The 26,927-nt window shown below is 50.0% G+C and overlaps 1 protein-coding gene across 1 annotated transcript in view; it reads right to left on the reverse strand.

Annotated features, from left to right (window-relative positions):
* Positions 1–1,413: 1,413 nt before the first annotated feature.
* Positions 1,414–26,927, reverse strand: part of Slco2b1 (solute carrier organic anion transporter family member 2B1) — a 45,645-nt gene continuing 20,131 nt past the window's right edge. Inside the window, exons 6-14 of the mRNA XM_036167147.1 lie at positions 26,909–26,927; positions 24,260–24,450; positions 14,164–14,257; positions 10,215–10,572; positions 8,023–8,188; positions 5,643–5,806; positions 4,291–4,355; positions 3,854–3,974; positions 1,414–2,935 (exon numbers count right to left, since the gene is read on the reverse strand). The exon at positions 26,909–26,927 is cut by the window's right edge and continues 80 nt beyond it. Of these exons, the coding sequence (XP_036023040.1) occupies positions 2,797–2,935; positions 3,854–3,974; positions 4,291–4,355; positions 5,643–5,806; positions 8,023–8,188; positions 10,215–10,572; positions 14,164–14,257; positions 24,260–24,450; positions 26,909–26,927 (1,317 nt within the window). The 3' untranslated portion in view covers positions 1,414–2,796. The remainder of the gene's footprint in view (positions 2,936–3,853; positions 3,975–4,290; positions 4,356–5,642; positions 5,807–8,022; positions 8,189–10,214; positions 10,573–14,163; positions 14,258–24,259; positions 24,451–26,908) is intronic.

The following is a 26,927-nucleotide window of genomic DNA, read 5'->3' on the forward strand; positions in this document are numbered from 1 at the left end:
TGTGCCTAGGGAAGTCACTGTGGCCATCTCTGCAGAAGAACGGCTTCTGGGGAACTTCCCAGCCGCTGCTCACCTCATTTGGCATTATGATGTTGGAGAGGCAAACACTGATGTCGTGGCTTCTGTTTGTGGCTTGTGGCCCTGGAAATGTAAAAGGAGCAAAGGAGGAAGTGGAGAAATATGAAGCCGTGTATGGAGCCGGAAGCCAGTCTGTGGAGAATCCTAACCATGGAGGTGTGTGGATGGATTACAGGTATGCAGTGTAATTATTTAATTTTTAAAAATAAGCCATTTTTCTGGATGGAATGTTTTTTTCTCATTCTGGGTGTTTACTTTCATATCTAATTTTGTAAAGGTTGACTTCTCAACATGAAACCCACCATCTGAAAGACTGTAACACTCAAACTTCCTGAGCACTAATGCAACCGCTCACATGGAATATTTCAGATCTGATTTCAGGTGACTGGTCCTCATTACACACAGGAGCACTAAATATATTGCATAAAATGACTTTCAGGCTGTGTGTATAAGGTGTGTGTGGAACCCAGATGAATTTGTGTTTAGATTAGGGTCTCACTCCTGAGAGATCCCATGATAATGGTGCAAATATTTCAAAATATGAAAAGATCTCAAATCCAAAATACTTCTGGTCTCAGGCATTTTGATGAAATATAGTCTCCATAGTAAACCTGCATTCATTATTCTGCATTCTTTCTTTCACAAAGAGAACTCTTTTGAGTTGCGTTAGCTTCAATTTCCACAAATCTGGATCCAGCTCTGGCCCCACCACTATTGTGTGTGTGTATGTGCATACACATATAATCACATAATTATATATGTATTACTGTAGCCCCAAGCACCTCACTTAACCTTTCTGAGGCAAATTCTCTTCTGCAAAATGTGAGTGACTATGGAAACAAGGACTCAGACAGCCTTGTGATCATATTCCATTTTTGAAACCATTGCTAGAGGAAATAAACCAGTCAGAGGAGAAATTAGACCAGAATATAAAGAGAGAAAACAATGCAAGACGCCAGAGTGAATAAGCGCGGTGAGGCCGAAATCTAAGTAACTGGAAGCGACATGGTTGACGCAAACCTCTAATGCAGTTTAGAAGGATAAATTCTTGTCTTGGAAGAGGCATTATGCAAAGGCAAATTTAATAATAAGCTGTATGTATATGGCCAGGTTGTTCCTCTACAACCTGGGGAGCAGGAGAAAAGACAGAATGAAGGTCTGCTAACAGCCTTGTCTTGGTGGAAGGGACTTCAAAATTCTTGGCACTGATTAGTGTAGGCTCAGGTACTGGTTAAACACTCAACTGTAGGATAGGATAGTGATTAGGCTCTTTGCCTTTCTCTTCTCCTCCTCCTCCTTTCCCCTTCTTCTTCCTCCACTTCTCCTCTTTCCTTCTTCTCTTTATTCCATTTGGATTTTTTGAGACACTCTCATGTAGCCCAGATTAGACTCAAATTCACTATATCGCTGAGATAGGCCTTGAATTCCTGATCTTGTCCCCCAGTGCTGGGTCACAGACATGTGCCACCTTTCCTGACAGGATTGAGGGCTTCCATATCCCCTTCTTCCGTATAGGGGACAAGCACCTTGTCCCTCCACTAAGAGCTAGGCACACAGAGTAGAGAGACAGCTGCTGGCTCCTTCTCCCCTCTCTTTGTGGCCACATGGATGGGTGTGTGTGTGTGTGTGTGTGTGTGTGTGTGTGTGTGTGTGTTATCAGTAGGCTGGGAGCAGAACATCGCTTGCTCTTCTGCTGCCTTGAGGCAACTAGGCCAGATAAGACTGGCCAGAAAGCCAGATAAAGCCTGACTTGGCAAAGAATTGGGGATTCCAGGGATTCTGACCCAAGAGTGCTGTACCATAGCTCGCTGTATAGAGCTGGGCTTTGCTCACACTGATCCAGGGATTTTAGAGAACAGGAGGTCAACCCAACTTGGTTATCACAGAATCAGGTGTTAGCTACAAAGACCCAGGGATATTGTCTAGGATTCTATTCTCAAGAGCCACAGTGACTTTGGTGGCCCCTGGTCAAATGTGTGAGACTCTGACAACACACATTTAGTAGGAGAAACTCCAAATATAAACTGGTCTCTGAAGTTACAAGACTGCTAAAGGAAAGGATAGACCTCCCTTTCCCCAACTGTGGCTCCCTGAGGACAAAAGCTGAGATATTCTGGGTCAGAGAGGCCCCTCTTCCACCCCAGCTAAGTAAGGCTCCTGCCCATACACCCCATCAAATATGGTGTCCTCTTCCTCCTGCTTTTGGGGCTCTCCTTAATCTCGTCTCTGAACTCTGCCTCCAGGGGGCGCCAAATAGACATTTCTTGAAGACAGCCTGGACTTGGAGAGGAGGCCTTCACAGCTGGGGCCTGTGAGCTGGAATCTTTGGAGAGGGTCTCCATGAGTGTCATGGTCTATCCGTGAATCGAGGGGTGGGGGTGTGTGGGTGGGAGACAGAGATGCTGTACAGTTTCTCCCCACCAACAAAGCTTGGTTCCAGGTTGGTCATCTGGCTGGAGAAGGAATAGGACAACCCTCTTGCTTGAGACAGAACCAACACAACAACTCCTTGGTTCCAAAGAGCAAGCAAAGCCAGAAGCTTGTTCAAAGTCACTTTACAGTTTAGTTGAGGAATCAGAATTGGGACACGGTACTTCTGACACCTCATCTTGGGCAAAAGGCTCAGAAGATACAAGGCTGTGGCTGCCACGCCTGGCCTGGTGGGACTGGGTCTGTTGACCTTCTGGAATCCTTGGGTTTCTTCTGTGGTCCTGATGCTTACAGTTGCTGCTGTAGGTCAGAGCTCTTCACAGTGGCCTTGATGCTGGCCTCTTTTTTCTGCTGTCTCAAGATAGCCACAACTAAGGCAAAGCACACCAGGGATCCACTTTTGAAGAATACCTGGAGCCCTATGAATCTGGGGGAAGAAGGAGAAAACTTGAACTCAGGAGCCCACTCTTCAAGGACTAGTTTTAGCTTCAGCATGGGAATGGTAGAGTTAATAGACGTGGGATAGAGACATTGAGATCTGGGGACAGGAGAAACTTTGCAGGGACCCTGGGTGCATGGGGGAGAGACTAAATATCCCTCTCACTCTGTTACTGATGGATGTATGACCCAAGCTAGGCCTCTTCTACTTAACTCTTGAAGGCCCCTGTTGTGCAAAGCCTCCCTAGACTGTCCCAGCCTGCAGGAACTGGGTCCTATAGCTCAGAGCTAGAGGTGACCACTGCCTGGTTGCAAGTTCTCCCACATCCACATAGTCTATGATAGCCCTGTCTTTTGGCTTCTCTGAGCCCTCCATTGTACAGATAGAAAGACTGAGCTCCTGGGGGAGGGGTCAAGGTCCTCTCCCCTAGGTTCCCACAGTGACTCTGCTGATGGATGATGGCTTAGAGATGGCTCAGTCATCAGAGCCTAGGGCCTCTTACTTTATAGCTTTACATTTTCCTCACACATACTAAGGGGAGCTATCCAGGTGTAGTAGCTCATGTGAGAAATCCCAGCACTTGAAATGATGAAGCAGTAGGATTGTCATAAGTTCAAGGCCAGCCTGGCTGACCTAATGAGTTCAAAAACAGCCCGGGCATAGAATGAGGTCTTGACTCAAAAAAACTAAACAAAACAAAAACAAAAACAAAACCTCCAGGGTTTAGTGGCACATGCCTGTAATCCCAGCGCTTGGGAGGCAGAGGCAGAAAGATTAGGAATTCAAGGCCAACTTCAGTTACACTGGGAGATCCAGACCAGGTGTGTGTGAGATCTCTCTTAGAGGGAGTCTCTGGTTTGGAGGGTGGGTGTGCCCTGACATGGACCTTCCCACCCTCATGCTTACCGGTGTCGGAGCAGGTCATGGTCAAAGTAGCGGCAGACAGCTCGTCGCCCACAGCTCAGGGCCCAGTGCACACAGGTGGTATCGATGGCACTTCCATGGATCACAGGGCTGGGCATCCAGGCTAGGGAAGGAGAGGCTCAGGGGGCAGCAGACGGTCACCATGCCCCAGTTCCCCACCCTTGGCACATGCAAGCCACAAGTCTCTTGGCCCAGGCGTCTTTGGCCTCCAGCCACCCTTTCGTATGTATCTAGAGGGAGCCCTCCATCAGGCTTGGTGCAGCCAAGGCACATCAGCTCCAAAGACACGGTCAGGTCTTGTTACCCCATGCACTTGGGAGCCCAAAGGTCCCACTCAGTCCTGTGTTTTCCAGGTCTGGCACACAGCAGACATCTCTGTGCCCATCACCACCACCAAGGTCCCTGGGCAAGCTCTTTACCCAATACTCTCAGGAGCATGAACTGCATTCCTACTGCCAGGATCTTATCTTCTTTCTTCACTCCCCTACCAAAAGAGACATGATTGTGTGAGGATAGACTGAGACTCAGTCTCAGTACCACACAGCAGCAGGTTTCCATAGGTGGGTTCCACCCGCCATGCCCATCTCCCCACTAGGCTGAAGGTCAGGGGTGTGGGGGAGGCTCAGAGCCTACACCTGTCATCCTTCAACCTACAGACTCCAGTTCCCTGCATCCCAGGCCCGTATACCAACTGCCAGGCTCACAGACACCACTGTAGTCACCCCCATCCCATAGTCCCGCTGGATTCTCCACTGACAGAATCAACGCTGGGACAGCTATGCACCAGGTCCAGTTTCCCCAGCGCTGCAACCCTGTGGCCAGGGAAAGCCGGCAGCATCTGGCTTCTAAACAGTGCCCACAGCTGGCACTTAGGGGTGCTCCCTATAACTCAGGGATCCTGCACTCAGCTCACTTCACCCCAGGAGGTGGGTCTACTCTGCAGATAAAGAGATGACAATTGTTGAGATTTGAGCCAGGACCCAAGTCACCACAACCTGCCCCTTTAACTCTCCGTGGGCATCTGCTCCTCACTTTGTAGACCAGGCAGACCTTGAACTCAGAGATCCGCCTGCCTCTGCCTCCTGAGTGCTGAGATTAAAGGTGTGTGGTGTGTCACCACATTCAGTACCTAATATTCCTTTCTAATTTCCTAGACTGTCATTAGCAAGCAGGAAAGTTCCAGCAGAGTGACAACAAAATTATCTTGCTCCAAGGTCTCCTCATCCCAGCCCCACCCAAGGACTACCTCAGCAACCATTTTCTAGGCCCATTGACACTCTCAGGACATGGACAGGAAGATCTTAGAATCAGCATCCTGCAGGTCCTGGGGTCCACAGCAGGCCCTCATTGCATGCTCAGAGCCTTAAGGGGTGTGCAGGACCAGCCCACAGGGGTTTGGTTGGTTTCCAAGACATCCCTCTGTGTCCATCCATTGCAAGAGGTTAGATCTACCTCTTCTTCACCACAGGGTGCCCCACCCCCACCCCAGGGAGGCCAGATCAGTGCCTGAGACCTTCCCTACCCTCAGGCAAGGAAGCATAAAACTAGTCCCAGATTCTGAACTTCTCTAACCCTAGGCTTCTAGTCTGCAAGACAGGAGAGAAGGCTTCATGTCTTCAGGCTGCCAGGAGACTAATGACAGAACAGGGAGGAGCTAGCTAGGATACTTAAGTGGCCTCTTTCTTTCAACTCTTCCCTTGAATGCCCCATCCTGGCTGTGGTGAACGGCTTCCTGGTACCCACCCACCCACCCTGCCTGCTCTCCTGTCACCTTAGGATGAGCATGAAGGAAGGTGTGTACGTGATGCTGGCCACTGTCGCCCCCACGCTGATCAGAAGAATGAAGGGCAGTACCAGGTGGCTGCAGGCTGATTCACAGGAACCTGCAGGCACGGTGCCATCCCCTGCCACACAGCTGCAGTTGGTATAGAAAACCTGGAGTGAGGAGGAGGAGGAAGAGACAGACCTTCAGGAGCCTCCAAGGGCAGCAGCTGGCTAAGGGCCTAGGGCCTGGGAAGCTCCCAAGTGTCCACAGCCAGCAGGGCAGAGCTGGCTGGAGTCCCAGACTCTGACATCAGTTGATCTGTGATCACTTGAGTCTAGAGAGGTGCCTGGAGGCAGACTGACTGTGTTTAGACTGGGCACAGCTGTGAAGCAGAGAGACTGTCCCTAGGTGAGCCCTGGTGTGTTTGATGGCAGTCTGCAGAACCTCCAGCCAGGGAGAAGCTAGGAAGTGGTCTGGCCACCAGTTGCCATTTGGGTGCCTGTAAAGAGCAAGGCTGGGGATTCTTTTTCTTTTTCCTTTTCTATTGGTCAGGGTGTCTACATGTTTGTTTACTTACGTGTGTGTGTGTGTGTGTGTGTGTGTGTGTGTGTGTGTGTGTGTGTATCTGTATATGTGAGTGTAGGTACCCATGGAGACCAGATGTCAGATCCTCTGGAGAATTACAGATGGTTGTAACTGCGGGTCATGGATGCTGGGGACTAAACTCGGGTCCCCTGCAAGAGCAATACACTTTTAACCATGGAACTATCTTTGCAACACCAAGGCAGACCTTGACAGAGGGACCACAGTTACCATGGGCCCGGTCAAGTGTACAGGGATTGGTCCCACCAGTCCTTAAAGGTGATACTTCTGGCTAGGGCACCTGAAACCCCCTGGGCCTCCTACTGCTTACTACAGAAACCTCGGATATTTCCCAGTATGAAAAGGGCTGAGAAACCCAAGGTGTTATCTAGGAGCCTTGGAAGGATCTGAGCTCAGTGGCTCCTGGGACAGACTGGGTGAGCAAGCAGAAGGTCCCATTGTCAGGGTACATGAGGAAAGAATTTTAAGGCAGAGTTATTTAGGGGATAGAATCAATGAAAGATGAGAGGTGAGATGGCAAAAGAACCCTGGGGCTTGGATCGTTGCCTATCCAAGACATCTACCTATTGCCATGCAGAGCTGAGAGGCATGACCAAGCTGTACTGCCAGTACCCTAAACCCTCACCACTTCACATTACTAAAAAGTAGCCTTTGGGCTTCAGTTATATGCCAAGTGACACACTGGGCTGGAGACACCCTGGAGCCAGGTAGTGCAGAAACATGCCAAAGCCGGGACTGGCATGGTAGCGCCCACACTGCTCTTTCTTGGGAAGACAACTGGGATGGGCACCAAGGCTGGGCACCTTGCCTTCTAGATTCTTTCCCAGGCTTCTCTCCTAGGCATCGATGTCCATGGTGGGAAGTTCTCACAGATGTCTCAGTCTTTCCCACAGGGCTGATTTTGCCTTATAAGGCGGAGATCAAGTCGGTGTCTACCTTCTTCCATCTCAGTCTGTCAACCTACCTGAGTGCACCTCTGCTAGCCCATCCCATCCCAGACCCCCGGGTGCTTGTGTTGAACCAAGGACATACACATAGCAAGAGATAATTGACAGCTGGAAAGCTGCCCCTGAGTGCTGACCCTCCTCTACATCCAGACCCTCACCTCTGAATCCAGTGCAAGTTGGACTTATTCTAGACCCTGCTCTGATAGAAGACCCTGGGCACTGCCTAGTCCTCTCCCAGGCCTTCACTTCCTATCTGTACAATGGGCAGACTGAAAGTGAGTGCTTAACATCTCTTAGACACTGTAGCTCATTGCTTCCTTGTTAGTGAGCTCCCCCAGGTAAGCCATTCAGTGCAGGGACTGGGGTCCAGGAAGCTCACGCACACTGTGTGTTCTTTAAATCTCTTCTTAGGCTGTTGTTATCCCTGCCTAGAAAGCCCTCCCTTCCCAAGTCCTTGCTTGCCTAATGGCCCTGGAAGATCTGTCACAGATGCTGCTTCTTTTGGAGTCCTCTGGGACCCTCCCAGGTGGACTGCGGCCCCTTTATTCTTGTATGCACTGGTAGGGACCATTTCTGCCCACCTGCAGTCTCAAATTCCTGTGGGTCACTTCCTTGAGCAGACCAGCAGCTGGGAACCAGCTGTGGCTCTCCTCCCTGGGCCCTGGCTGGCAATGAAACTTACTGGGAGAATGATGCTCTGTGTCTGCCGAAGCAGAGGAACATGACAATGATGGAGGGCAGAGAGAGAGAGAACCAGAGAGGGGCAAAAAGATAGGCAGCCCAGACCAGGAGGGGTAGGGCCTGGCGGCAGAGGTTATGTGGGAGGTTGGCCTTACCTGGCTTTTGCCCAGAGCCTCTTGGACCACATGACCTGTGCAGCCTGCATGGCAGGGTGTGGTGTACTCCACGTGGGCACTGGTGTCGCAAACAGGGTTAAAGCCATTGGATTGGCAGGAACAGGGCTCTGCGCAGCCAGGAAACAGGCTTGGCTCTGGCTGAGCACTAGAAAAAGAAAGCAAATGTGTCTGTCTAGTTGGGCTTTCCTCTCTCAGGGCCCTCTCTGCAGCCTGGCTCCTACTCAGAGAGCAGCGGCCAGGGATTTCAGCTGCAGCTTTTCCCTGAGGGAGAAAGAAACACTGAAACTCAGGGGACTTTCTAATGGGGGTGGGTGGAGTGAGGAGTCTGGGCCAGAGTCTGCAGCACGCCCTTCCAACCCTGGATTCTACATGTCTGGAAGCTTCTGCAAATATCCCTGTGCTTGGACGGAACACAAGAGAAATTCCTCCCAGAAGTGAGTGTCAGATAAAGGGGCCATTCTCTCCGCGAGCTGAATTGCTGCATTGTCTCAGAGTATACAGCTGTGATGGGGCCCCAGCGAGGAGGCCAAGCAGCTGTGGGGCCTCCAACCTGTGCCTGCCTTCCTCTGGGACCTTAATTTCTCTGTTACCTGGGCTGGGGCTACTTTCTCAGTCACCCTCCTGAAGTCTCATGACCTCTGTGTTTATTCTCCTGTCCTGCTTACTTCATCAGGTGCCCCTACCAGAGCACCTACTTACTCCAAGATCCTGGAAGTGCTTGTGCCCTAGCTGGAGGGTGAACAGAGGCAGGAGCCCAGAGAGGCAGAGGTGGAAGGGGTGAGCACCCAGGGTAGGGGCAGGGGATGACTTCGGGACATAGGCTGTAACCTGGCTTCATGCTAGGAAGAAACACAGCTCCCTTGCCAGATGACATTGTACCACCAGTAAATGTAATAATAGAATCCATTATAGAGATCATATGGAGACTCAACAGAACAGTGGGGGGGAAATCAATTGGCCTCAGCAGCTTCAGTAAATTAGAACCCAGGACCCATGAATTAACTTATAAGAACTTTGGTGAGAATATGAATGAAATGCCATGTCAGAGCTGAGGGAGAGGAGGAAGAGGAAGAGGAGGAGGAGAAAGAGAAAGAGAAAGAGAAAGAGAAAGAGAAAGAGAAAGAGAAAGAGAAAGAGAAAGAGAAAACACAGGCAGGCAGTATGGTCTGAGACCAATTGAGTGAGCTAGTTCCTGTACAACTAGCATCATGGACACCTGCCCAGAGCCAAGGTCTCTTATACACCCAGCAGGCCCAAGGCTTCCTTGTATGTTTCATTGGGTCCCCGTGAGATCTCTATAATGGGTTCTACCATTGTTCTATTGCTTTCTCCATTGACTCGTAAAAACTGATGGTAAAATATCCATTGACTTTTCACTTGAAACATTGGGAGGACCTGGTCCTTGCTCAGACTTAGGGCTTCCTGAGGGCCCAGTTGCAGGGCCTAGGACAATCCATATATGGAAGGTCCTACTCCAGAGAGTCTGGCTATTTGGGAAAAGGAGAGAGGGAGGAGAAGGAAGGGAGTCAAGTGATAAGGATGGGACCCAAGGTGTCTTGGCCCCAAGTCCGCCATCATATGTAGGAGCCCAGGTGAGGGAACCTGGCCTTGAGCAAGGGAGGCCGTGCCAAGGAGGAAGAAGTTGGGGCATTCTAGCTGGGTGCTGGGCCAAACTAAGCTCACACCAGCTTCCAGGGAAACTGAGGTTACTAGGAAGAGGCAGGGTTTCTTAACCTCTTCTGCCTCCTTGAGAAGGACTGCCCAGCTCCCTGCTTATCCCTCTCCAAGGCATGGAGCTTGTCGTTCTTGGGCAGATGTAACCTCAGCTGGGAGCAAAAGCCTCCCTCAGGCTATGCTGGGTCCTATACCTCCTATGCATGGCCTTTCTCCCACTTCTGCTGGCCCACGGGTCTCCCTGGGAATGCCATCCCATAGGTGGCTGCACCCTGACTCAACCTCTGGCCCTTCTCCTGCTCCTGATGTTCCCTCCATGCCTCTTCTATGGCATTGGATGCCATCCAGTGACTACTGATTGCTTGTACCTGAGCCCAAGGAGGGACATGCATACAGCTCTACAGGCATTGGGAGGAGACAGTGCCCCAGGGGAGGCGAGAGAGGTAGGTGGTTCACTGATCTACCGGACCTACCCTCACCCGCACGTGCTTACTCACCCCAGGTCCCGGGTGATGCCTGCAATATGGTGAGTAGAACAGCCAATGAAGAAGAGTGGTAAGCTGAGCAGTAGACACAACAGCGACCCCAGCAGGCAGAGGACACTGCACTGCATGGGGTTCAGGTGGAGGCGCTTGACTAAGACACCTCCCACCACCATGCCCACAATGGACAAGGGGATAGTGAGGCAGCCGAGGAGCAGGTTGGCAAAGGAGGCTGTGATGGAAAACTGGCGCTCCAGGACCTTCGGCAGGAAGGTGGCCATGCCTGCCACCATGCATGAGGTACACACCTGGGACAGGACTACCAGCAAGAAGATGGGGTGGCGCAGTGTCCGCAGTAACACCCTAGGGAAGACTGTTGGGACAGGTGGGGAGGAAGTCAGCATGGGCAGCCAGCCACACCCTCAGTGTCTGTCCACCCCACCCCTTCTGTCCCTTTCTGCTTCTCCCATTCCATTCCATTTTGTTCTAGTGCATCCCAGGCTATCCTGGTACATTTGACTCCTTCCTATCCTGCTCCAGTTTTGAAATTCTCCACGTGTCTTCCAGTTCATTGAGTTACATGGGAGTCTATTTAACGCGTTTATTTCCGTTCAGTTCTGTTGGATTTGATACAGTTCTATTTCATGCCATCTTCTTGAGTCTATTTCATTCACCCACATCTCATTTCAGGTTTTTCCCATTTCTGTTGAATTATTCTCCCATACCTCCACCCCCACCAGGCCCTTTCCATCTCGTCCTGGTCTTTCCATGCCAACCTGGGCTTGAGTTCTCCCTTTGTCCTCGACCCAGGTGCCCACGGCTGCCCTGATGCCTCACAGCGAGTGTGTGTTTCCCGAGAGTACTGTACCCAACGGATTACACATTTTATTCACTTAGCTGTTTCCCTGCCGCCTCACCCCCATTTTATTTCAGAGTGGAGTCATTCTTATGGTATCAGTTTCCTCATCTCTAGAGCCCAGGGCATGGTAGTCATTTTGTAAATACTGTTTAATGAATGAGGACCAGATCAAATGTCCAAATGCCTGGGACAGAATCTCAGGTCTCCAGAGAAAATGAATCCTGGGCAGTCCTGAGCCAGGAGGCTTCCTGGATGTAGGACAGAGTTAGGATCTAGAGAATCGGGGGACTTGGAGAGGAATTCCCAGTAGGGGTGTGGCCAGGACACAAGCCTGGAGACAGGCAGTGGTTACCCTGCTCTGGCCTGGAGGATCCTGCCTCAGTGCCTCATTCACGCCGCCCTGTCTGAAAGTGCTAAACCTTTGAGTTCAGAACGGCAGGCAAGTCCCTTTCCTCCTGGGTTCGGTGTCCTGGTGAGTAGGGGTGCTCAGGAATGTCCAAGGACACTTTCTGTTCTGACTCATGGGGTTCTCCACTGTTAGACATAAAGTGTGGGGAAGAGAAACCAGGGTGTGCTGGTACAGACAGACAAAGCCGTGGAGATCATGTGAGAGGGTCTTCTATTCCTGTCGGACCAGAGCCTTTGTCCCTGAGTTATAGAAGGCATGGTCTATCTGTCCTCAGAGCATAGTCAAAGTGGCCTGGTCCCTGTCCTCATGGTCTGGGCCTGTGTCCTCCAGAGCCAGAAAAGAAAGTCAGCCCAGGTGGGGTGAGAGGGGATAGTGCTGTGGATGCAACCTTCTTGAAGCCCCTCATCTCTTGCCACCCGTGTAGTGAGCTAGCATCTGGAATGGGGTAGGTAGCCCTAGACTTCCAACCAGATAGCCACTGCAGCCCCTCCCCTCCGTCTCTCCCTCCTCCCAATCTCCCTTTCTCCTTCTCTCCTCCTCCCTCCATGAGTTGCCCGGGCATCTGAAGTTCCATAAAAAATGAAATGAGAGATGTTTCTATCACTTAACCTTCACTGCAGGGTGGGCCCCAGAGAGAGGCAGGGGCACACTCGGGTTTGTCCAGAGAGGCCAGGGCACCTCTGGCTCTCCCTTCCGCCCCTCCCACTCCGTTCCGGTCTTTCTGGCAGCCTGGCTCCAGAGGGCTCCTCCATTCTGCTCATTCTGCTCATCAACCCTGCGCACTGTAAGCCCATCCCCCATCTCTCCTCAGCAGCCACAGCCTTCTCCGCAAAGGATGGAAAATTCCTGGAGGGCAGGGCCAGGCCTTTTCCTGAGCTACCTGAAGGGGAATTCCAGGGTCTGTCTCCACTCAGAGGCTCAGCTTTCTCTTAAGACAGGGCTTCCCTCACTCAGCACAAGGTCTCCACAGCAGATATGCCAGGACTGTCCTCAAGTCAGTGACTGTCTGTCTCCCTTACCAGCCTTGCCCAGCTCAGAGGCCAGGCACTGGCCTTAAACAGAATGAATGTGACCTCTGTTTAGTGCTGTTTCCTGACTCAGGTCAAAGGCCTCTCCTAACTCCTGGACCATGTCGCTCCCGTCAGATGAGGCCCTCCTCTAGCATCCTGGTCTCTTCCTTCAGACACCTTCCCCCTCTATTTGCAGGCTGTAAGAGACTTGTGCCTCTTCTATCAGGTAACTTCCCCAGCCAGGGATTGTCTTCTCCAAGAGTTTCTTCTCCTTCTCTCTCTCCATGGTGGCAGGTGCTCAAAGCCAGGCCCTGGAGTCAGAATTGCCCTCATAGAGCTTTGCTGTCCAGCAGCCAAGTTGGCTAACCAGCCACAGGGCCTACAGATAGCCCTATCTCCAGGTCCTATACCGCTCCTCTAGAAGCTGAACGATCCAGAGATGAACTGGCCCAGACCAGTTTTAGGGTTTCACTTGTACAACCAGCCCCAGCTGCTCTCTGGATGGGAAGCAGAGCAGTGATTAATATGTTCTTCCATGGTATAGTGTGCTGAGGCCTTCCAGCAGTCAGGAGTGACTGAGATCAACAGTACAGGTCATTGCCTCTAAGCCCAGCCCCATGGAATTCCAATATTCTCTTCTCCAGACAACCCAACATAAAATCTTAGAAAACTGGCCAAGAATTGGATCCAATTCTTTCCTGTTCCAAATATCTTTGGTGAAGGGTGAAGGATCACTTTGGAGAATACCTTCCTAAACCACAGTAGATGCACTTTCTCTTCAGGCATGGATAAGAACAGCAAGGTAGTTGTGTTCGTAGGACAGAGCACACCTTCCAAACAGTAGACAGGGCTATCCCTGCACACACACACACACACCCCACTTGACAGTTATACAAATCCTTGAGAAAGGCAAAGTAAATATCACCAACTCACTCTCTATGTGAGGAAGCTCAGGTTAGAGCAGAAAAGAGCTTCACAAGACTGCACACTGACCAGCGTCTGGCAGGCCTTACATCAGGGCCTTTTGATTTGCCTGGCATACAGCAGGCACTCATCCATGTCTATAGGATTGAGTTCTTTAGAGAATGCTGCCTGGTCCCACTGTTGGCTCTGGTACCTAACTGACTTATTTTCTTGTGTCAGGATTAGGGGAGCATGAAGTTTCTGTCAGTGAGTCTAATTCTTACTGTCCTGGGAAATTGTCCTGGCGAACCAAGGCCCACAGAGAAGCAAGGAGAAAGAACCAAGAAACCAGGTCCTTGGCTTTCTACTCATGCTGCACCTTGGAGACTGAATGAGCATTTACTCAAGGCTTCCTGCTTATAGGCTTAGAGGAAAGCGGGTGATGGGCAAAGACAAGCCAGAACTGAGACAGAAGCCCCAAGGATGCTAAGAGCCCAGAGAATGAATGCAAGTAGAATCATTCCTGGCGGGAGCCAGGCATATCTAGAGGACAAAAGCGCTCTCGAACATGACCTGGAGGGATAAGAAAGACTGTGATGAACATCAGTAAGAAGAGATGTTCCTGGCAAAGAGGGGTACATGACTACCCTTACCAGGAGTGTTGGGGCTTATGAGAGGCCCATAGATGCAGATTAATAAAGAAGAATTTTAAGGGGCTGTGTTCAGTATAATCTCAAAGGCACCTCTGGTTTCTCCCCTCCATTTTTCCCTGGGCTCACTTACCTTTGATAAACTGGACCACAGTCAAGTCTGGGGCAATCTGGGCTAGTCCAGCCTCTTTCTTTAAGGGCTCATGCTGAGAGGAGAGCTCCTCATCCTGGAAAGACACACAGACAGGTCCAGTTAGCTGGATGCAAGAGATCCTGTTCAGGGAGGGCAGGGGGATAGGCAAGGGAGTTCTGATGCCTCATGGGAGCACAGGCTACCACTACACCATTGATTCTTGGCCCTCTAGAAGAACACAACAGGAAGACTTGAAAGACTGAATGACACTCTTGTGGTTAAACGGTAGCATGTCACCTTAACATGCCAAATTAAACATGATTCTGGTGCCAGTTATTACCATAGCCAGGACTATCATCAGTCCTGACAGCCCTATGCATTTCAGCACCATCTTCACAACCAGTTAGGAGGCCAATTTGTTCATGATGATACCTATCATAATATGATCATCAATGACTCTGTCTAAGCCACAGGATATCTCCCTCATTATTGTTGTTGCCTGTGCCTTCAGAATCACTGCCAATGTTGTGATTATAATATCATCACCCTTGTCTTTAATGTAATCATCTTCATCTGTATCACCAAATGACTGATGCCACCAAAAGGGACATCTCAACTCACAGTCTTATCACCACTGCAGCCACCAATAACATCTCCCTTATGGACGTCATTATCATTGTCACTGACACCATGTGATAACTAATCTTGTTTATCAACTTGACACACCTAAGAGCCTCAGCTGAAGAAATGTCTTTATCTGATTGGCCTATGGGCATGTGTGTGGCTCATGTTCTTGACTGCCAATTGATGTAGGAGGGACCAGCCCACGGTGGGTGGGATTATCCTTTGGCAAGTGGGCCTGCGCTGCAATAAGAAAGTAGCGATCTGAGCCTGGAAGAAAGCCCCAGGAGTAGTGTTCCTCCATGAGATCTGCTTCAAGAACTCCCCTATTGGAACCGCCCTCCCCGAGTTTCTGCTGACTTCCCTCAAGGATGGACTGTAACCCATGAGATGAAATAAACCCTTTCCTTTCTGAGTTGCTTTTGTTTGGGGGGGGGGCGGTTATCCCAGCAACAGGAAATTAAATTGGAACATACCACCAAGGTTATTTATCCCACTAAAGGGTCCAGGAATGTAGAAATACAAAATTGTAAACCCAAAATAACATAAAATAAAAGCTGACAGTCATCAGCTCTCAAGGTTAACTTTTAACACTGGCTCTCTGCTTTACAGCCAGCTCCCCCATCAACAGCCAGGGGTTAATTTTAATGATAACTCCTGTGCGCCTTATAGCCAACAACTGCCCGGACCAAAGTTAACTTTTAATAGTTGTTTCTATGTGACTCTTAGCATGCCTCCCACGTCTGATGTTTACCTTTGCTATAAAAAGGGGCTCGAAACCCACCCCCTTTGCCACAGCTTCAGAATCCCGGACTCTGACTGTGGTCCCAGTTAATTGGTAAGCTTCTGTGTCCCGTGGTGTTTGTTTGTCTGTTTGTTTGTTTGTTTGTTTTTTAATAAAGTTTGCTTCTGGTTTAATAGACTTTGGTGGTCTGTACCCCATTATTTCGTAACCCTGGACCCAACACCATCACCACTATCATCAATTATCAATGTCACCATCACCCTTAACAACATCTTTGCCACTCTTATCACCTAACATGAAAAGCACCCTATGGTACCCGTGAGTCTGATGACATTTTTCTGTGCAGCCTGAGGTCAGAGTCAGCAGCCAGCAATGTCGGGGGGGGGGGGGGGACTTTGGCCCAGTGTAAGGAGACGCCAGTTCTCTGGAACTAAGTTTGTGGGTGTAGAGAAATGGATACCTCTTTCTCAACTCATTTTTTTTTCTTTTTGAGAAAGAGTCTTTATCTTAGTTAGAGTTTCTATTGCTGTGATGAAACATCATGACCAAAAAGCTTACACTTCCACAGCACCATTCATCACTGAAGGAAGTCAGGACAGGGACTCACACAGGGCAGGATCCTGGAGGCAGGAGCTGGTGCAGAGGCCATGGAGGGGTGCTGCTTACTGGCTCTCTTCCACTGGTTTGCTCAGCCTGCTTTCTTACAGAACCCAGGAGACCAGCTCAGGGGTAGAAATACCCACAATGGGCTGGGCCCTTCCCATAAATCACTAATTGAGAAAATGCCTGACAGCTGGATCTTATGGAGGCATTTTCTCAATTGAGGTTCCCTCCTTTCAGATAGCTCCAGCTTATGTCAAGTTGACATAAGACCAGCCAGCACAGCCTTACCGTGGAACTCTGACTGGCTTGGAATTCACTGTGTATACCAGGCTGGCCTCAAAATGTGGCCAACTGATCCTCTTGCCGCTGTTCCTGAGAGCTAAGATCTTAGGCATGAGCCACTGTGCCCCGGCTTCCCACCTCTTTCAAGAGAGTCTTATGCTTGTTTATCCCATTTCAGAACTCCATGGGCCACTTCTATCACAGACCACTTGTCCAAGCTCCCCTCCTTGGCCTGCACTGGCTGCCACAGCCTGACCTGTCCTGGCAGGCAATTCACTCAAATATTAATCTAAGCATGCCCTCTCCCATGGGCTTTGCCTTTCCATCTTCTTATGTTTAGCTGGGTACAGCTTGGGTTTCCTGTCCTGGGTTTGGGGGGAGGGGTGTGGCAGGGCAGAAAGCACTAATGGGTTTTGCCATTCTCTAAGTGATGAAGACCAGAAATGAGACCGCGCAGGAAACGAGTATGAGGTAGGCAGTAAGCAGCCTTTAGCTTCTGTAAGTAGCAGGGAGCCGTGTACCTGAGAGACCCAGCTCAGAGAAGCAGGCTCCCAAACTCCCGCCACACTAGGATGCTTCTGTTCCAAGCATGCCATCAAACTCGGGCTCTCTGGTAGCCCCCAGCACATGCTGTGACAAAGGAGATGGAGTTGGGGACAGGAGAGGAGAGACAGATCTGCTGGGACTCAGGGGGTCAGAAGAGGGGTTCAGAGAGCAGTGTGGTGGGGAGGAAAAGGTGACAGAGCAGGGCACAATGTGGCCTGAGGCATGGAAGCAGACCGAGGCCACTACTGCAACCTGACTACAACCCGCACTCTCTGGGGGCAGCAACTGGGGACAAGTGACAGACTAGGGACAGACGAAGAGATGGAGACTTTATTCTCCCCACACCCCAGATTCATGCGCCCTATGCTTTCAATCTGTTTCTACCTTCCAGTCCTCATCTGTTTTGAGGACCACTGACTAATAATGAGTTCTTCAGACAGGAAGCACTGTGCTGCTCAAAGTAGAGCTTGGGGTGGCCCATCTGGCCTGCGGTCTGCACAGGTCAGCAAAGCCTGGGAGAACTTCCTCTCTTGGGGCTTGGTGCTGACAACTGCAAGCCTACAGTACACACATGCTGTGAAACAGGACTCGCTGTGGGCCTCCAGCCATCCTGAAGTTATCTTTGGGGCCAGCTGGGGTCCTTGAAGGCTTCATCCTAGGGCTGGGTCCCAGTCCCATGGAGCCCGAGCTGGGCTGCCAGCTCTCAGTGCCTACCTTGTGTCATCACAGAAAGTAGTCACAGGCGCCAGCTCTCCAAGAGCTGGTGGCCCTCTAAGGAGGCGGGGCAGAGGATTGGAGCAGAGCACCAGGGTATCTTGGCCTTCAGCTTCTTCTGGTGGGACTGAAGCTGGCCATCAGAAGCTTTGAGTCAACTAAATGGCTCACTTGCCATCCCTGAGTTGATCTCCTCAATCATGTATTAACAGACTACTCTCTCATCCCACGAACCCTCTGCTCATATTTATGTTTCTGCTACTTTTTCATCTTGATTGGTTCATCAGCAGAGAACAGGCATGGGAATAGGTTTTCCTAGAACTGAACCTCAGCGGCATTGTTGAGCCCTGTGACCATGCTATCTACTCTTTGCAACTCAAGCCCCTCAGGGGTGAACATCCAAACTGTCTCAGCAGCATAGGCAGGCAGTGGGGGAGTAGTAGGATGAGACAGTACACACGTAGAACCCAGCGGAGAGACAGGAAGAACAATAAACATCAGCTTAACTCCCACTGTTGTACTTAGCGCTAGGCCTGGGGTTGCTGGGATTGCTCAGGCATTCTCCAGGATACAATGGAAGGAAGATTTTGAAAAGCAAATGAACACAGTGGTCAATCGCCTCACTCCAGTCAGAATGGCTGGTCAAAAGAGGAAAAAAGGCGGCACACCCTGGTGAGGCTGTGGGAAAGGAACCCTTGCACCCCACTGGTGGGAATGGGAATTAGTGTAAGCCAAAAAGTATGGGAGTACCTCACAAAAACTAAAAATAGGACTGGGTACACTGTACCGTGTACAGTTACTAAACTGCTTGCAGAACATTCGTGAAGTCCTGGGTTGGAGCCCCATTACCACATACACTGGAGGTGGTGGCCCATGCCTGTGTTCCCAGCACATGGAAAGTGGAGGTAGGAAGATCAGGAGCTCACGGCCTCTTTGGTTACCATAGTGAGCCTAGAATACACAGAGTCTTGTCTCAGAAAGGAAAAAAAAAAGGTGAAATAAGGCTGGGCATCTAGCTGAGTGGTAGAGTGCTTGCCTAGCACGCATATAGTCCTAGGTTTAATCCCTAAAGTAAATAGTAAACTAGTAACGTAAAATAAATTAACCATGTCTGGTGTTAGAGAAAGCTGCATGCTCATGTTCACTGCGGTATTATTCACAGTTACTGAGACTCAGTCAACTTAAGTGTACTAGCAAGAGTCTATTAGCAGGTGAATGGATGAAGACCAGGTGAGAACCGTTCTTAACGAGGAACAGCAGTCTTTCATTTGTCAGGATGGTGGAGTACATTATGTTAAGTGTAAGAAGCCCGATGAAAACAGGTATTTGTAGGTGGAGTCTAAGGAATTGGACCCAGGGAAGGGAGGGTGCAGTGGTGGTTCCCAGGGGCTGTCTGGGAGGACTAGGGAGCTGCCGCAGAGGGCACACAAACTGCCGGTCCACAGGAGGGACAAGGTCAAGAGGACTGCCGTACGTCGTGATGATGACGAAGAGCCCGGCACAGTACCGGAAACTTGAGAATCGCTCAAAGAACTGATTTTTGAGTGTCCACACCAGACAGCCATGTGAGGTAGTGATCTGCAGGACAGTTTGGTGTAGCCTTGGCCTCCTGTCTACATAGATCAAAGTGTTTGGTCCACCAGTCACAGGCACAAGTTTTACTTGCCTGTTAAAAGATCAATTTGAAAAAACAAACTTACAACTAATGTCTTTTTAATTAGGAAAAAAAATAAAGCACTTAAGAATATTAGGGAAAAAAAGGTAGTTTTGTTTTTCTTCTCTCCCTTAAAATCTGGCCTGATAGAGAAAAGTGCTAAAGATAAGCCCCCACTCACTGAGCCTGGGTCAGGCACTGGACCACCTAACCCCACACTTTGCCTCATTCATTCTTATGTCATTCCAAAATGTAGATGCTTTGTAGATTCCAGTGTTAGCAAGTGGCAGAGCTGCGTCAGTGTGGCACAGGCATCATGAGTACCCCACCTTTCACCTTTCTCCTAGCCTTGCTCCCAGCTGCTCAGAGGCCAGGGAGACGTTCATGGGGCCTCTTTGGCCAGGGGAATCTCTGTTGGTTAGTGTGTGTGTGTGTGTGTGTGTGTGTGTGTGTGTGTGTGTGTGTGTGTGTGTTGAGACACAGTATCACCGTGTAGCCCAGTAAAGACTGAAACTCACTACATTGCCCATGATAGCCTCCAACGTGTGGCCATTCTCCTGCCTCAGCCTCCCAAATGCTTGGATTACAAGCATGAGATGCCACAACTGGTTCCACCTCTTCTTTAGCCTCAGTCTTTTTCTCTGCCAAACTGTGGTGTGCCGAGACCAGCTGTTTTTTAGCAACACAAACCTTCATCCAATTTGAAATCCCATTGTGATGTCTGATAAAGGCTGTGACACACGGGTGGTACATCATGTGCTTAGTGTGTGTGCGAGCAGAAGCCAGCGCTGGACAGGCAGAAGCAAATATGTTGCTATAAAATACAAAGTGGGAGTTCAGAGATGAGAGAAGAGAGAGAGAGAGAGAGAGAGAGAGAGAGAGAGAGAGAGAGAGAGAGAGAGAGAAGAGGAGAGAGCAAAAAGAGAGAGCATCCTTCTTTATTCTCTATGTAGTCATCCTTGGTGTTATATGGGGTACAGTTTGAAGTCCATTCAAATATACCCAAAAGGAGCTTTAGCCCTGATGTGAGGAGAGGGAGACTCTTTTTTGCCCTTCTGGGTCAGAAACTGGTCTCATCTAGACAGATACTCTATAGGCCTCAGTCCCTCCTCCTGTGAGATGGTGTAGGGGTTGCATGATCACTCAAGTCTTGGGGCTTAGAGGGAATGTAGGGTGGAGTCTCGGCCCTGCACTGCCAGGGTGGGGGAGTCACAAGGGAGCTTCAAGGCTGGAGGGGAGGAATCTAGAGCAGGGCCCACAAAGGGGGCACAGGTGACAAGGGAGGTCAGTGTCACTTTATACGCTAAGAGGCTGCAGCAGGAACCCAGAAGTCCCAGGGGGAATATGGGCCATGCAAATGTGAGGACCTTGGTTTGATGCCCAGAATCCATGTGAAAAATTGGGTACAGTGGCACACACTTGTAGTCCCAACACAGAGGAGGTGGAGATAGGCAGGTCCCCTAGCCACAGAGATCCTGTCTCAAACACCAAAGAAAGACAGCCTAGGCTGTCCTGTGGTCTACACAGGCATGTACATACATGTGTACCTGCATCTGCACACACACACACACACACACTAGTGCACACACATATGCTTGCACAGGTAGGTACACACAGATGCTCGGGTACACATATAATACACATGCATGCATAGGCACACACACACGAGGTCCTCTGATTCTAGAAGACCAATACTTGAAAATCCCCAGTGATTAGAACTTCATCTGGTTGTGGTAGCTCAGACTTCTCAATTCAGCACTTGGAAAGGTGAGGCAGGAGGATCACCATGAGTTTGAGATCAGTATGGGCTACAGAGTAAATTCTAGGCTAACCCAGATTGAGGCCCAAGCGTCTAAAAAATAAAACCCCAACCAGTCAACAACAAGCACAAAACCCAGAACACTAAGACCATACCTTTGGAATTCTAAACTCAGAATTATTGTAGGAATAACCCATGCACAGAGATATCTTGGAAATATGACCAAATAGAAGGCCATGGCACCCAGTGGAGCTCGGAGTCAGGGCGTGGCCAGGAGCCTTGATGCAATAAGCAAGAGGCCTACAGAGAAGGGAAGCAGGTGGCCAGGCCCCTCCCAGTTCCTGGCTCAGCCCCAAGAACAGGTTCTCCTGGGGATCTGTGAACACTGGCGAGTGCCGTAAAAGGGGCACCACCACCCAAGGGGAAATGCATCCAGGAGTCTAATGATGATGAATGTCAAAGAGCCCTTCAGAGGCCATTTTTACTCCTAAGACCCTGCAGAGCCCTCATCCCTGAGCACCCCTCTCCCCACACCTGGCCATCCTCCACTCCTCAGGGCAGGTGTATGAGTGATTCCCTCAACTCCCCTGTAAAAACAGACATGGAGCCAGTTAGAGGACATAGCCTCAGTCTGTAGATCTGGTAGTTATTGTCTAATTTGTGGTCCACCTGTTAGACTCAGGCTAGACCTTCTCATGATCAGACAAGCCTTAGATTGTGTACCACAATCTCTTGGATACTTTCAATGGCTGCATTTACTTTTAGGGTACTTAGGGGGTTCCTGGGCTCTAAGTCCAGGAGAAGAAATTTGAAGAGATTTCCCAAACCGACTGGCTTTGACTGCTTCCTTCTTACCCATTCCCCTCCCAGCAGGAGAGACACATGCAGGATCTAGTGGCCAACTTCACCCAGTGGGAGGACCCCTTCTCCTCCAGGCTCTTCACTAGTGACCCTAAGGGGCCAGACCAGCCAATCTTACTGCAGGCAGCCTGGCCAGCCCTGGCAGCCTCGAGGAGGTGGAGGCGGAGAATCGATTCCTCCCACATCAATATTTATTGCCCAAGAGCTGCTGGAAGCAGATCACCATGTTCTTCAATCTTTTCTTAAGAACCGCTCAGCTTCTCGCCTCCCAGAACCCCACGAGCTGACAGCATGGATGCAGACAGCCAGACAGGCACACAAGCAGGACCAGCGCCACAAGGCTTCACAGCACGCAGCTCTCTGAGCAGACTCCAGGGACCACAGCTGCCAGGACTGCACATTCTCGGAACCCAAGGCAATTGCGCAGTGCTCCAGCAGTCTGACCTCTGCACCTTATACACTGCACACGACGGCAAGCATAGGGAAGTGGCTTGCTGCAAAAGCACATGGCTGACCTGTGACTGTCCAGCAGACAGTCCCCCCTCCCCCACTCCCATTGTTCTCTGTCCAAATACAGGGCCCAACTCAGAGTATCTGTCACCAGCCACACAGCCGCTTCTCCTCCTAAGGGACATTCCTAATTCCAAGGACTCCTCTCCAGGTTCTGGGAGTTTGAATCTTGGCCTGAGCTAGGCCAAGTTAGCTAGAACTAAGATGCCAAGTTCTCATTTTCTGCTGAAATGCCTTCCCCCTGCCTCTGAGCCAGCACAAGCACTGGAAACCCAGACATTTACTATGCCTGGGATTCATCACTGCAGAATAGCACCACTTCTGGGCAAGTCCTGTCCCAGAGCAGGAGAGCTTGTGTCCACCCTCCTCCCTGCCCCCCAGTGCTCTGCTGCCTGCTCCCACCACGGCCATCATCTTTACACGCTCTTCCTGGCTTTCAGTCCTTCTGCACACAGTACCTGGTACAGCAGCTGGATAGCCCTTGCTTCCGGTTCCTCCAGGGATACACAAGGATGTTGAAGTCAGCAAAGGTTTTGTGATTCTGGCCCTTATTGGCTGTCCTAACCTGAGCTGTCTTTGGCCCTGGGGGTGAGGTGGTTGACAAGGCTCAGCAGGGCAGATGGGCCTGGGCTTAGACAGACTTGAACTCACATTCTAATAAATTGATTAAAAAAAAATTGATGAAAAAGAAATGGCCTTTTCAGGTCTACTTCCTAGGTCAAATTTTCTTGTTCTAAGAGGGAGGCCCTCCCCCACATGGCAGTAAACACTCCCAGAAGCAAAGCACTGTGTGGTTATGGAAAGTAGAATTCCTTCTGCTACAGAACATTTAGCAGGATTTGCATAAATTGTTCTTTTGCAATTAGGATGACTTAGTAGCAAGTACCTTACTTAATTTATATGTCTGAGGTTTTTAACAAGCACCTTACATATTTGGGAAAAGAGAAAACTGCACAAAGCCTCCGATGTAGTCAAGTTTGTATATATTAAAAATACTAATGAAATTGAAATTATCTTGTCAAAATAAACTTTCAAACTTGTGTCCAGGACCAGGCATACATAGTGTCCCTGTCCTGAATGTCCAAGACCTGAGAGGGTCACACCCCAGTATTGGGGGGAAAGAGCTGTGTTTTCTTTGTCATTTTTTTTTTCCACTTGGAATCAACTTACTGTCTTTTAGGCCTCGTATTTTTGTGAATTCCAGGAAAACTGGGAGTCCTTGGCTTAGACTCGTCAACCCCGCCCTGTGGGTCACAGCTGCTGGCTTTTCTGTCAGTTGTGTGACCTTGGACAAGGCCTCTCACCAGCCTGGCCCAGAGTGCCTAATGTGTACTTAACCCTATCACGGTGCCTTAAAGGGCCAGGTTCATGTCTGCTGGGGAACCCTGTGGCGAGACTGTCTGCACCCTCTCTGTTCTTGCCTGTGTCCTTGTATGTCCAGCTGAAATCCCTCTGCTCTCAGGAACTCTTCCTAGCCTGAAGCTTGACAACATCCACTTCTTAGCATCGTCCCTCACGGTCGGAATTTCCAGAATTTCTAAGTGACCGACACTGAAGGACGTGAGCCCCAGCAAGCCTGTGTTCTCACTTCAGGACTCCCTGACTTGCCCATTGAACTTGCACACTTCATTCTACCTCAGACCCCACATCTCCTGGATCATGGAAGGGGCCCATGATGGTCACTGTGCAGGCCTATTGGGAGCAGGCAGCAGAACTTGTTTAGGAAGGATGAACCCTCTGTCAGGAAGCATTATGGTGGGTTCTGGAGCCTGAGCTGGGGCCAGGACGTGAGGGTACTTACCTTGCTGACAATGGACACCGCACCAGTCAAGACCTTTTGCCTTAAGTGAAGCTCATGTTTTTCCTTGGGCATCTCCCTGGGGAAGAAGAAGTAGGGGCTGGCAGCCAATACCACCAGTCCAGCAGAGATGAGGAAGCCCAGCCACCAGGCGCCCACCCATCGGGGGTCTTTTGAGGTCAACGTGATACCTCCTGGAAGAGAAAAAAGAAAAATGATGGTGTTAGTGTCACAGTTGGCTGTCATTTCTACCTCTGAGAACCTTTAACCACTAAGCCAATGGAGTACTGGGGGAAATCCCTGGACCCCAGTGATAACTCCTAGCTCTGTACCTCAGGTTCTTCCACTGTGACATAAAGGTGTCAATAACATTAGGAGATGAAGGTTTATACATTATAGGGTTGTTGGGAGAATTACAGAAACTAATATATATATTATTAGCTCTCTCTATATATTTATATATACGCTCCCCCTCTCCTGCTTCTGTTCCTATTGCAATTTCCACTGTTAGATGAAGTATTACTACTGAATCAAATGAAGGTGAGATTGCTGTTGTTTTCTGATCCGAATGTTTAAAATAACTGGGCGGTGGTGGTGCACGCCTTTAATCCCAACACTCGGGAGGCAGAGGCAGGCGGATCTCTGTGAGTTCGAGGCCAGCCTGGTCTACCAAGTGAGATCCAGGAAAGGCCCAAAGCTACACAGAGAAACCCTGTCTCCAAAAATCGAAAAAAAACAAAAACAAAAAACAAAAAAACAAAACAAAACAAAACAAAAACCCGGGACTGTTTAACAGAAGTATTTGATGTTTTTGAAGACGTGCTTCAAATGACCACAGGGTTGGGGGGAAGGGAGCTAATGAATGTGTTCCTTTGACAAGTCCTGTCTCCATGGCTTAGGACCCTTGCCTGTCTTAATTAGAACACAATGCATAACTGTCTGTATAACTTCTAAGGCCGAAGGCTGAGGTGGGGGCATCTTCCTTGGATCTCCCTATGTTGGGTAGCTATTTTCTCTGAACTGAAGGGAGAATTGTTAGACTCAGGAGGCTGAGAAAGTTACAAGATCCACAGAGCCCCTCTACAGTTATACAAGCAATAAGCAATTTCCGGGTGGGAGGATCCTCCCTGGCAGAACTCTCTTCAAGTTGTGCAGAGAGCGTCAGGGAGACAGGTTCTGCGTGCTGTCATATATGCTGTGGTGGGCCTCTTGGGGATGCCCTTGAGACCTCCACGCTCCTATGAGTAACTCCAATGAACCCTGTGGCTCACCAAGCTTGCCTAAGCTTGGTCTGTCATCATGGCCCTATCTGAGGTGAAAAGACATTTGCTCACTTCTCTCCAGGGAAAGTCACACAACAGCCCAGCATCACAGGTACTTTATAAAAATACAAGTCCCCAGCAACACCAACCAGCAGCTCACACAGCCTGTTCTCCAGGTGCTGGATCCTGAGCTTCTCCGGGCAGGGGTGAGGGAGTGAAGTTGGCAATTAGCAAATGGATTTCCTGAGCAGGGGTGGGGGTGGCTTCTCCACCGACGGTACTCAATGCCTTCCTTATTGCTTGTCTTCCTTATTGCATGTCTGGATAGACTGGATAGAGCCTAGCTGTTCTTCATGCACATGCTAGTCTGTGCCTGCAGCAGGCAGGAACCACCCACCCCATGAAGAAAGGACCTGGGAGGTGTCTTGGAGCCAACATCTACCCTGTATGCCAAGATGATATCAACAGTAATAGGAAACACATATTTTCTCCTAAGTGGAGGTGACGAGGAAACCTAGGTCACCCCAACTCCCAGGGCTTTTCTATCAGGGTATCAAGGGGCTGGTAACAGAGCTCAGGTCTGGTATTGGGGCCCAGTGTTCTAGAAGGGAGAGATATGGGCAGAATGGTCACTTGTGATGGTTGGGCAGAACTGTCCAGACCTGTCCTGACTGGGGAAACCCATGGGGAAAAGTTAGAGGATGACCACCCAGTCACACATGGCCCATTCTGACCTCTAGCTGATTCTGAGATTAGTTTCCCAAATGATGCCTCCAGAAGTTTCTCAGATTCTGAGGTTGTCCCTTCACTAAAAGGGTCTTTCAGTTTCCAGGCTGTGTCTCAACTGGGAGAGGCCCAGGGGAACACACGAGTCACTGAGCTCTGCCCTCAGTTCTCAGCATGCTACGGCCCTGGTCTCAGGAAGCCTTTCCTCTTGAAGATGGTGCTCCCTGAAGGCTAAGAGGGCATATTTTATTGTCTGTCAGCGGTATGCCTGTGCCCCTGGGGGAGCGAGGGTATGCAGGAGGGTAGGGTGGTGACAGAGGGCACAGCTCCTCAGAAGATAGCACTGTACAGTATATTGCTGACACTTCACTAGATTCTGGCGACACTCTTGGGAGACAGGAGGCTAGAAATTATTTCAAGAATGAGGAAACTGAGGCCCAGAGAGGGGAAGGAAAAGGCTTGTCCATGGCCAGTGTTGCAGCCGGAACTCCCATATGGCTTCCTGGTTTTGTGCCTCCTGTAAGACCAGAGGTCAGTTACGTGTGTGTGTGTGTGTGTGTGTGTGTGTGTGTGTGCCGTGTGTGTGTGTGTGTGTGTGTGTGTGTGTGTGTGTGTGTGTGTACGTGCACACTTTTGAGGATGAGTGAGCATTCTATAGACTCACCTTCTGGCATCCGGTCAAT

Source organism: Onychomys torridus, chromosome 1 (assembly GCF_903995425.1).
Source record: "Onychomys torridus chromosome 1, mOncTor1.1, whole genome shotgun sequence".
Classification (NCBI taxonomy): domain Eukaryota; kingdom Metazoa; phylum Chordata; class Mammalia; order Rodentia; family Cricetidae; genus Onychomys; species Onychomys torridus.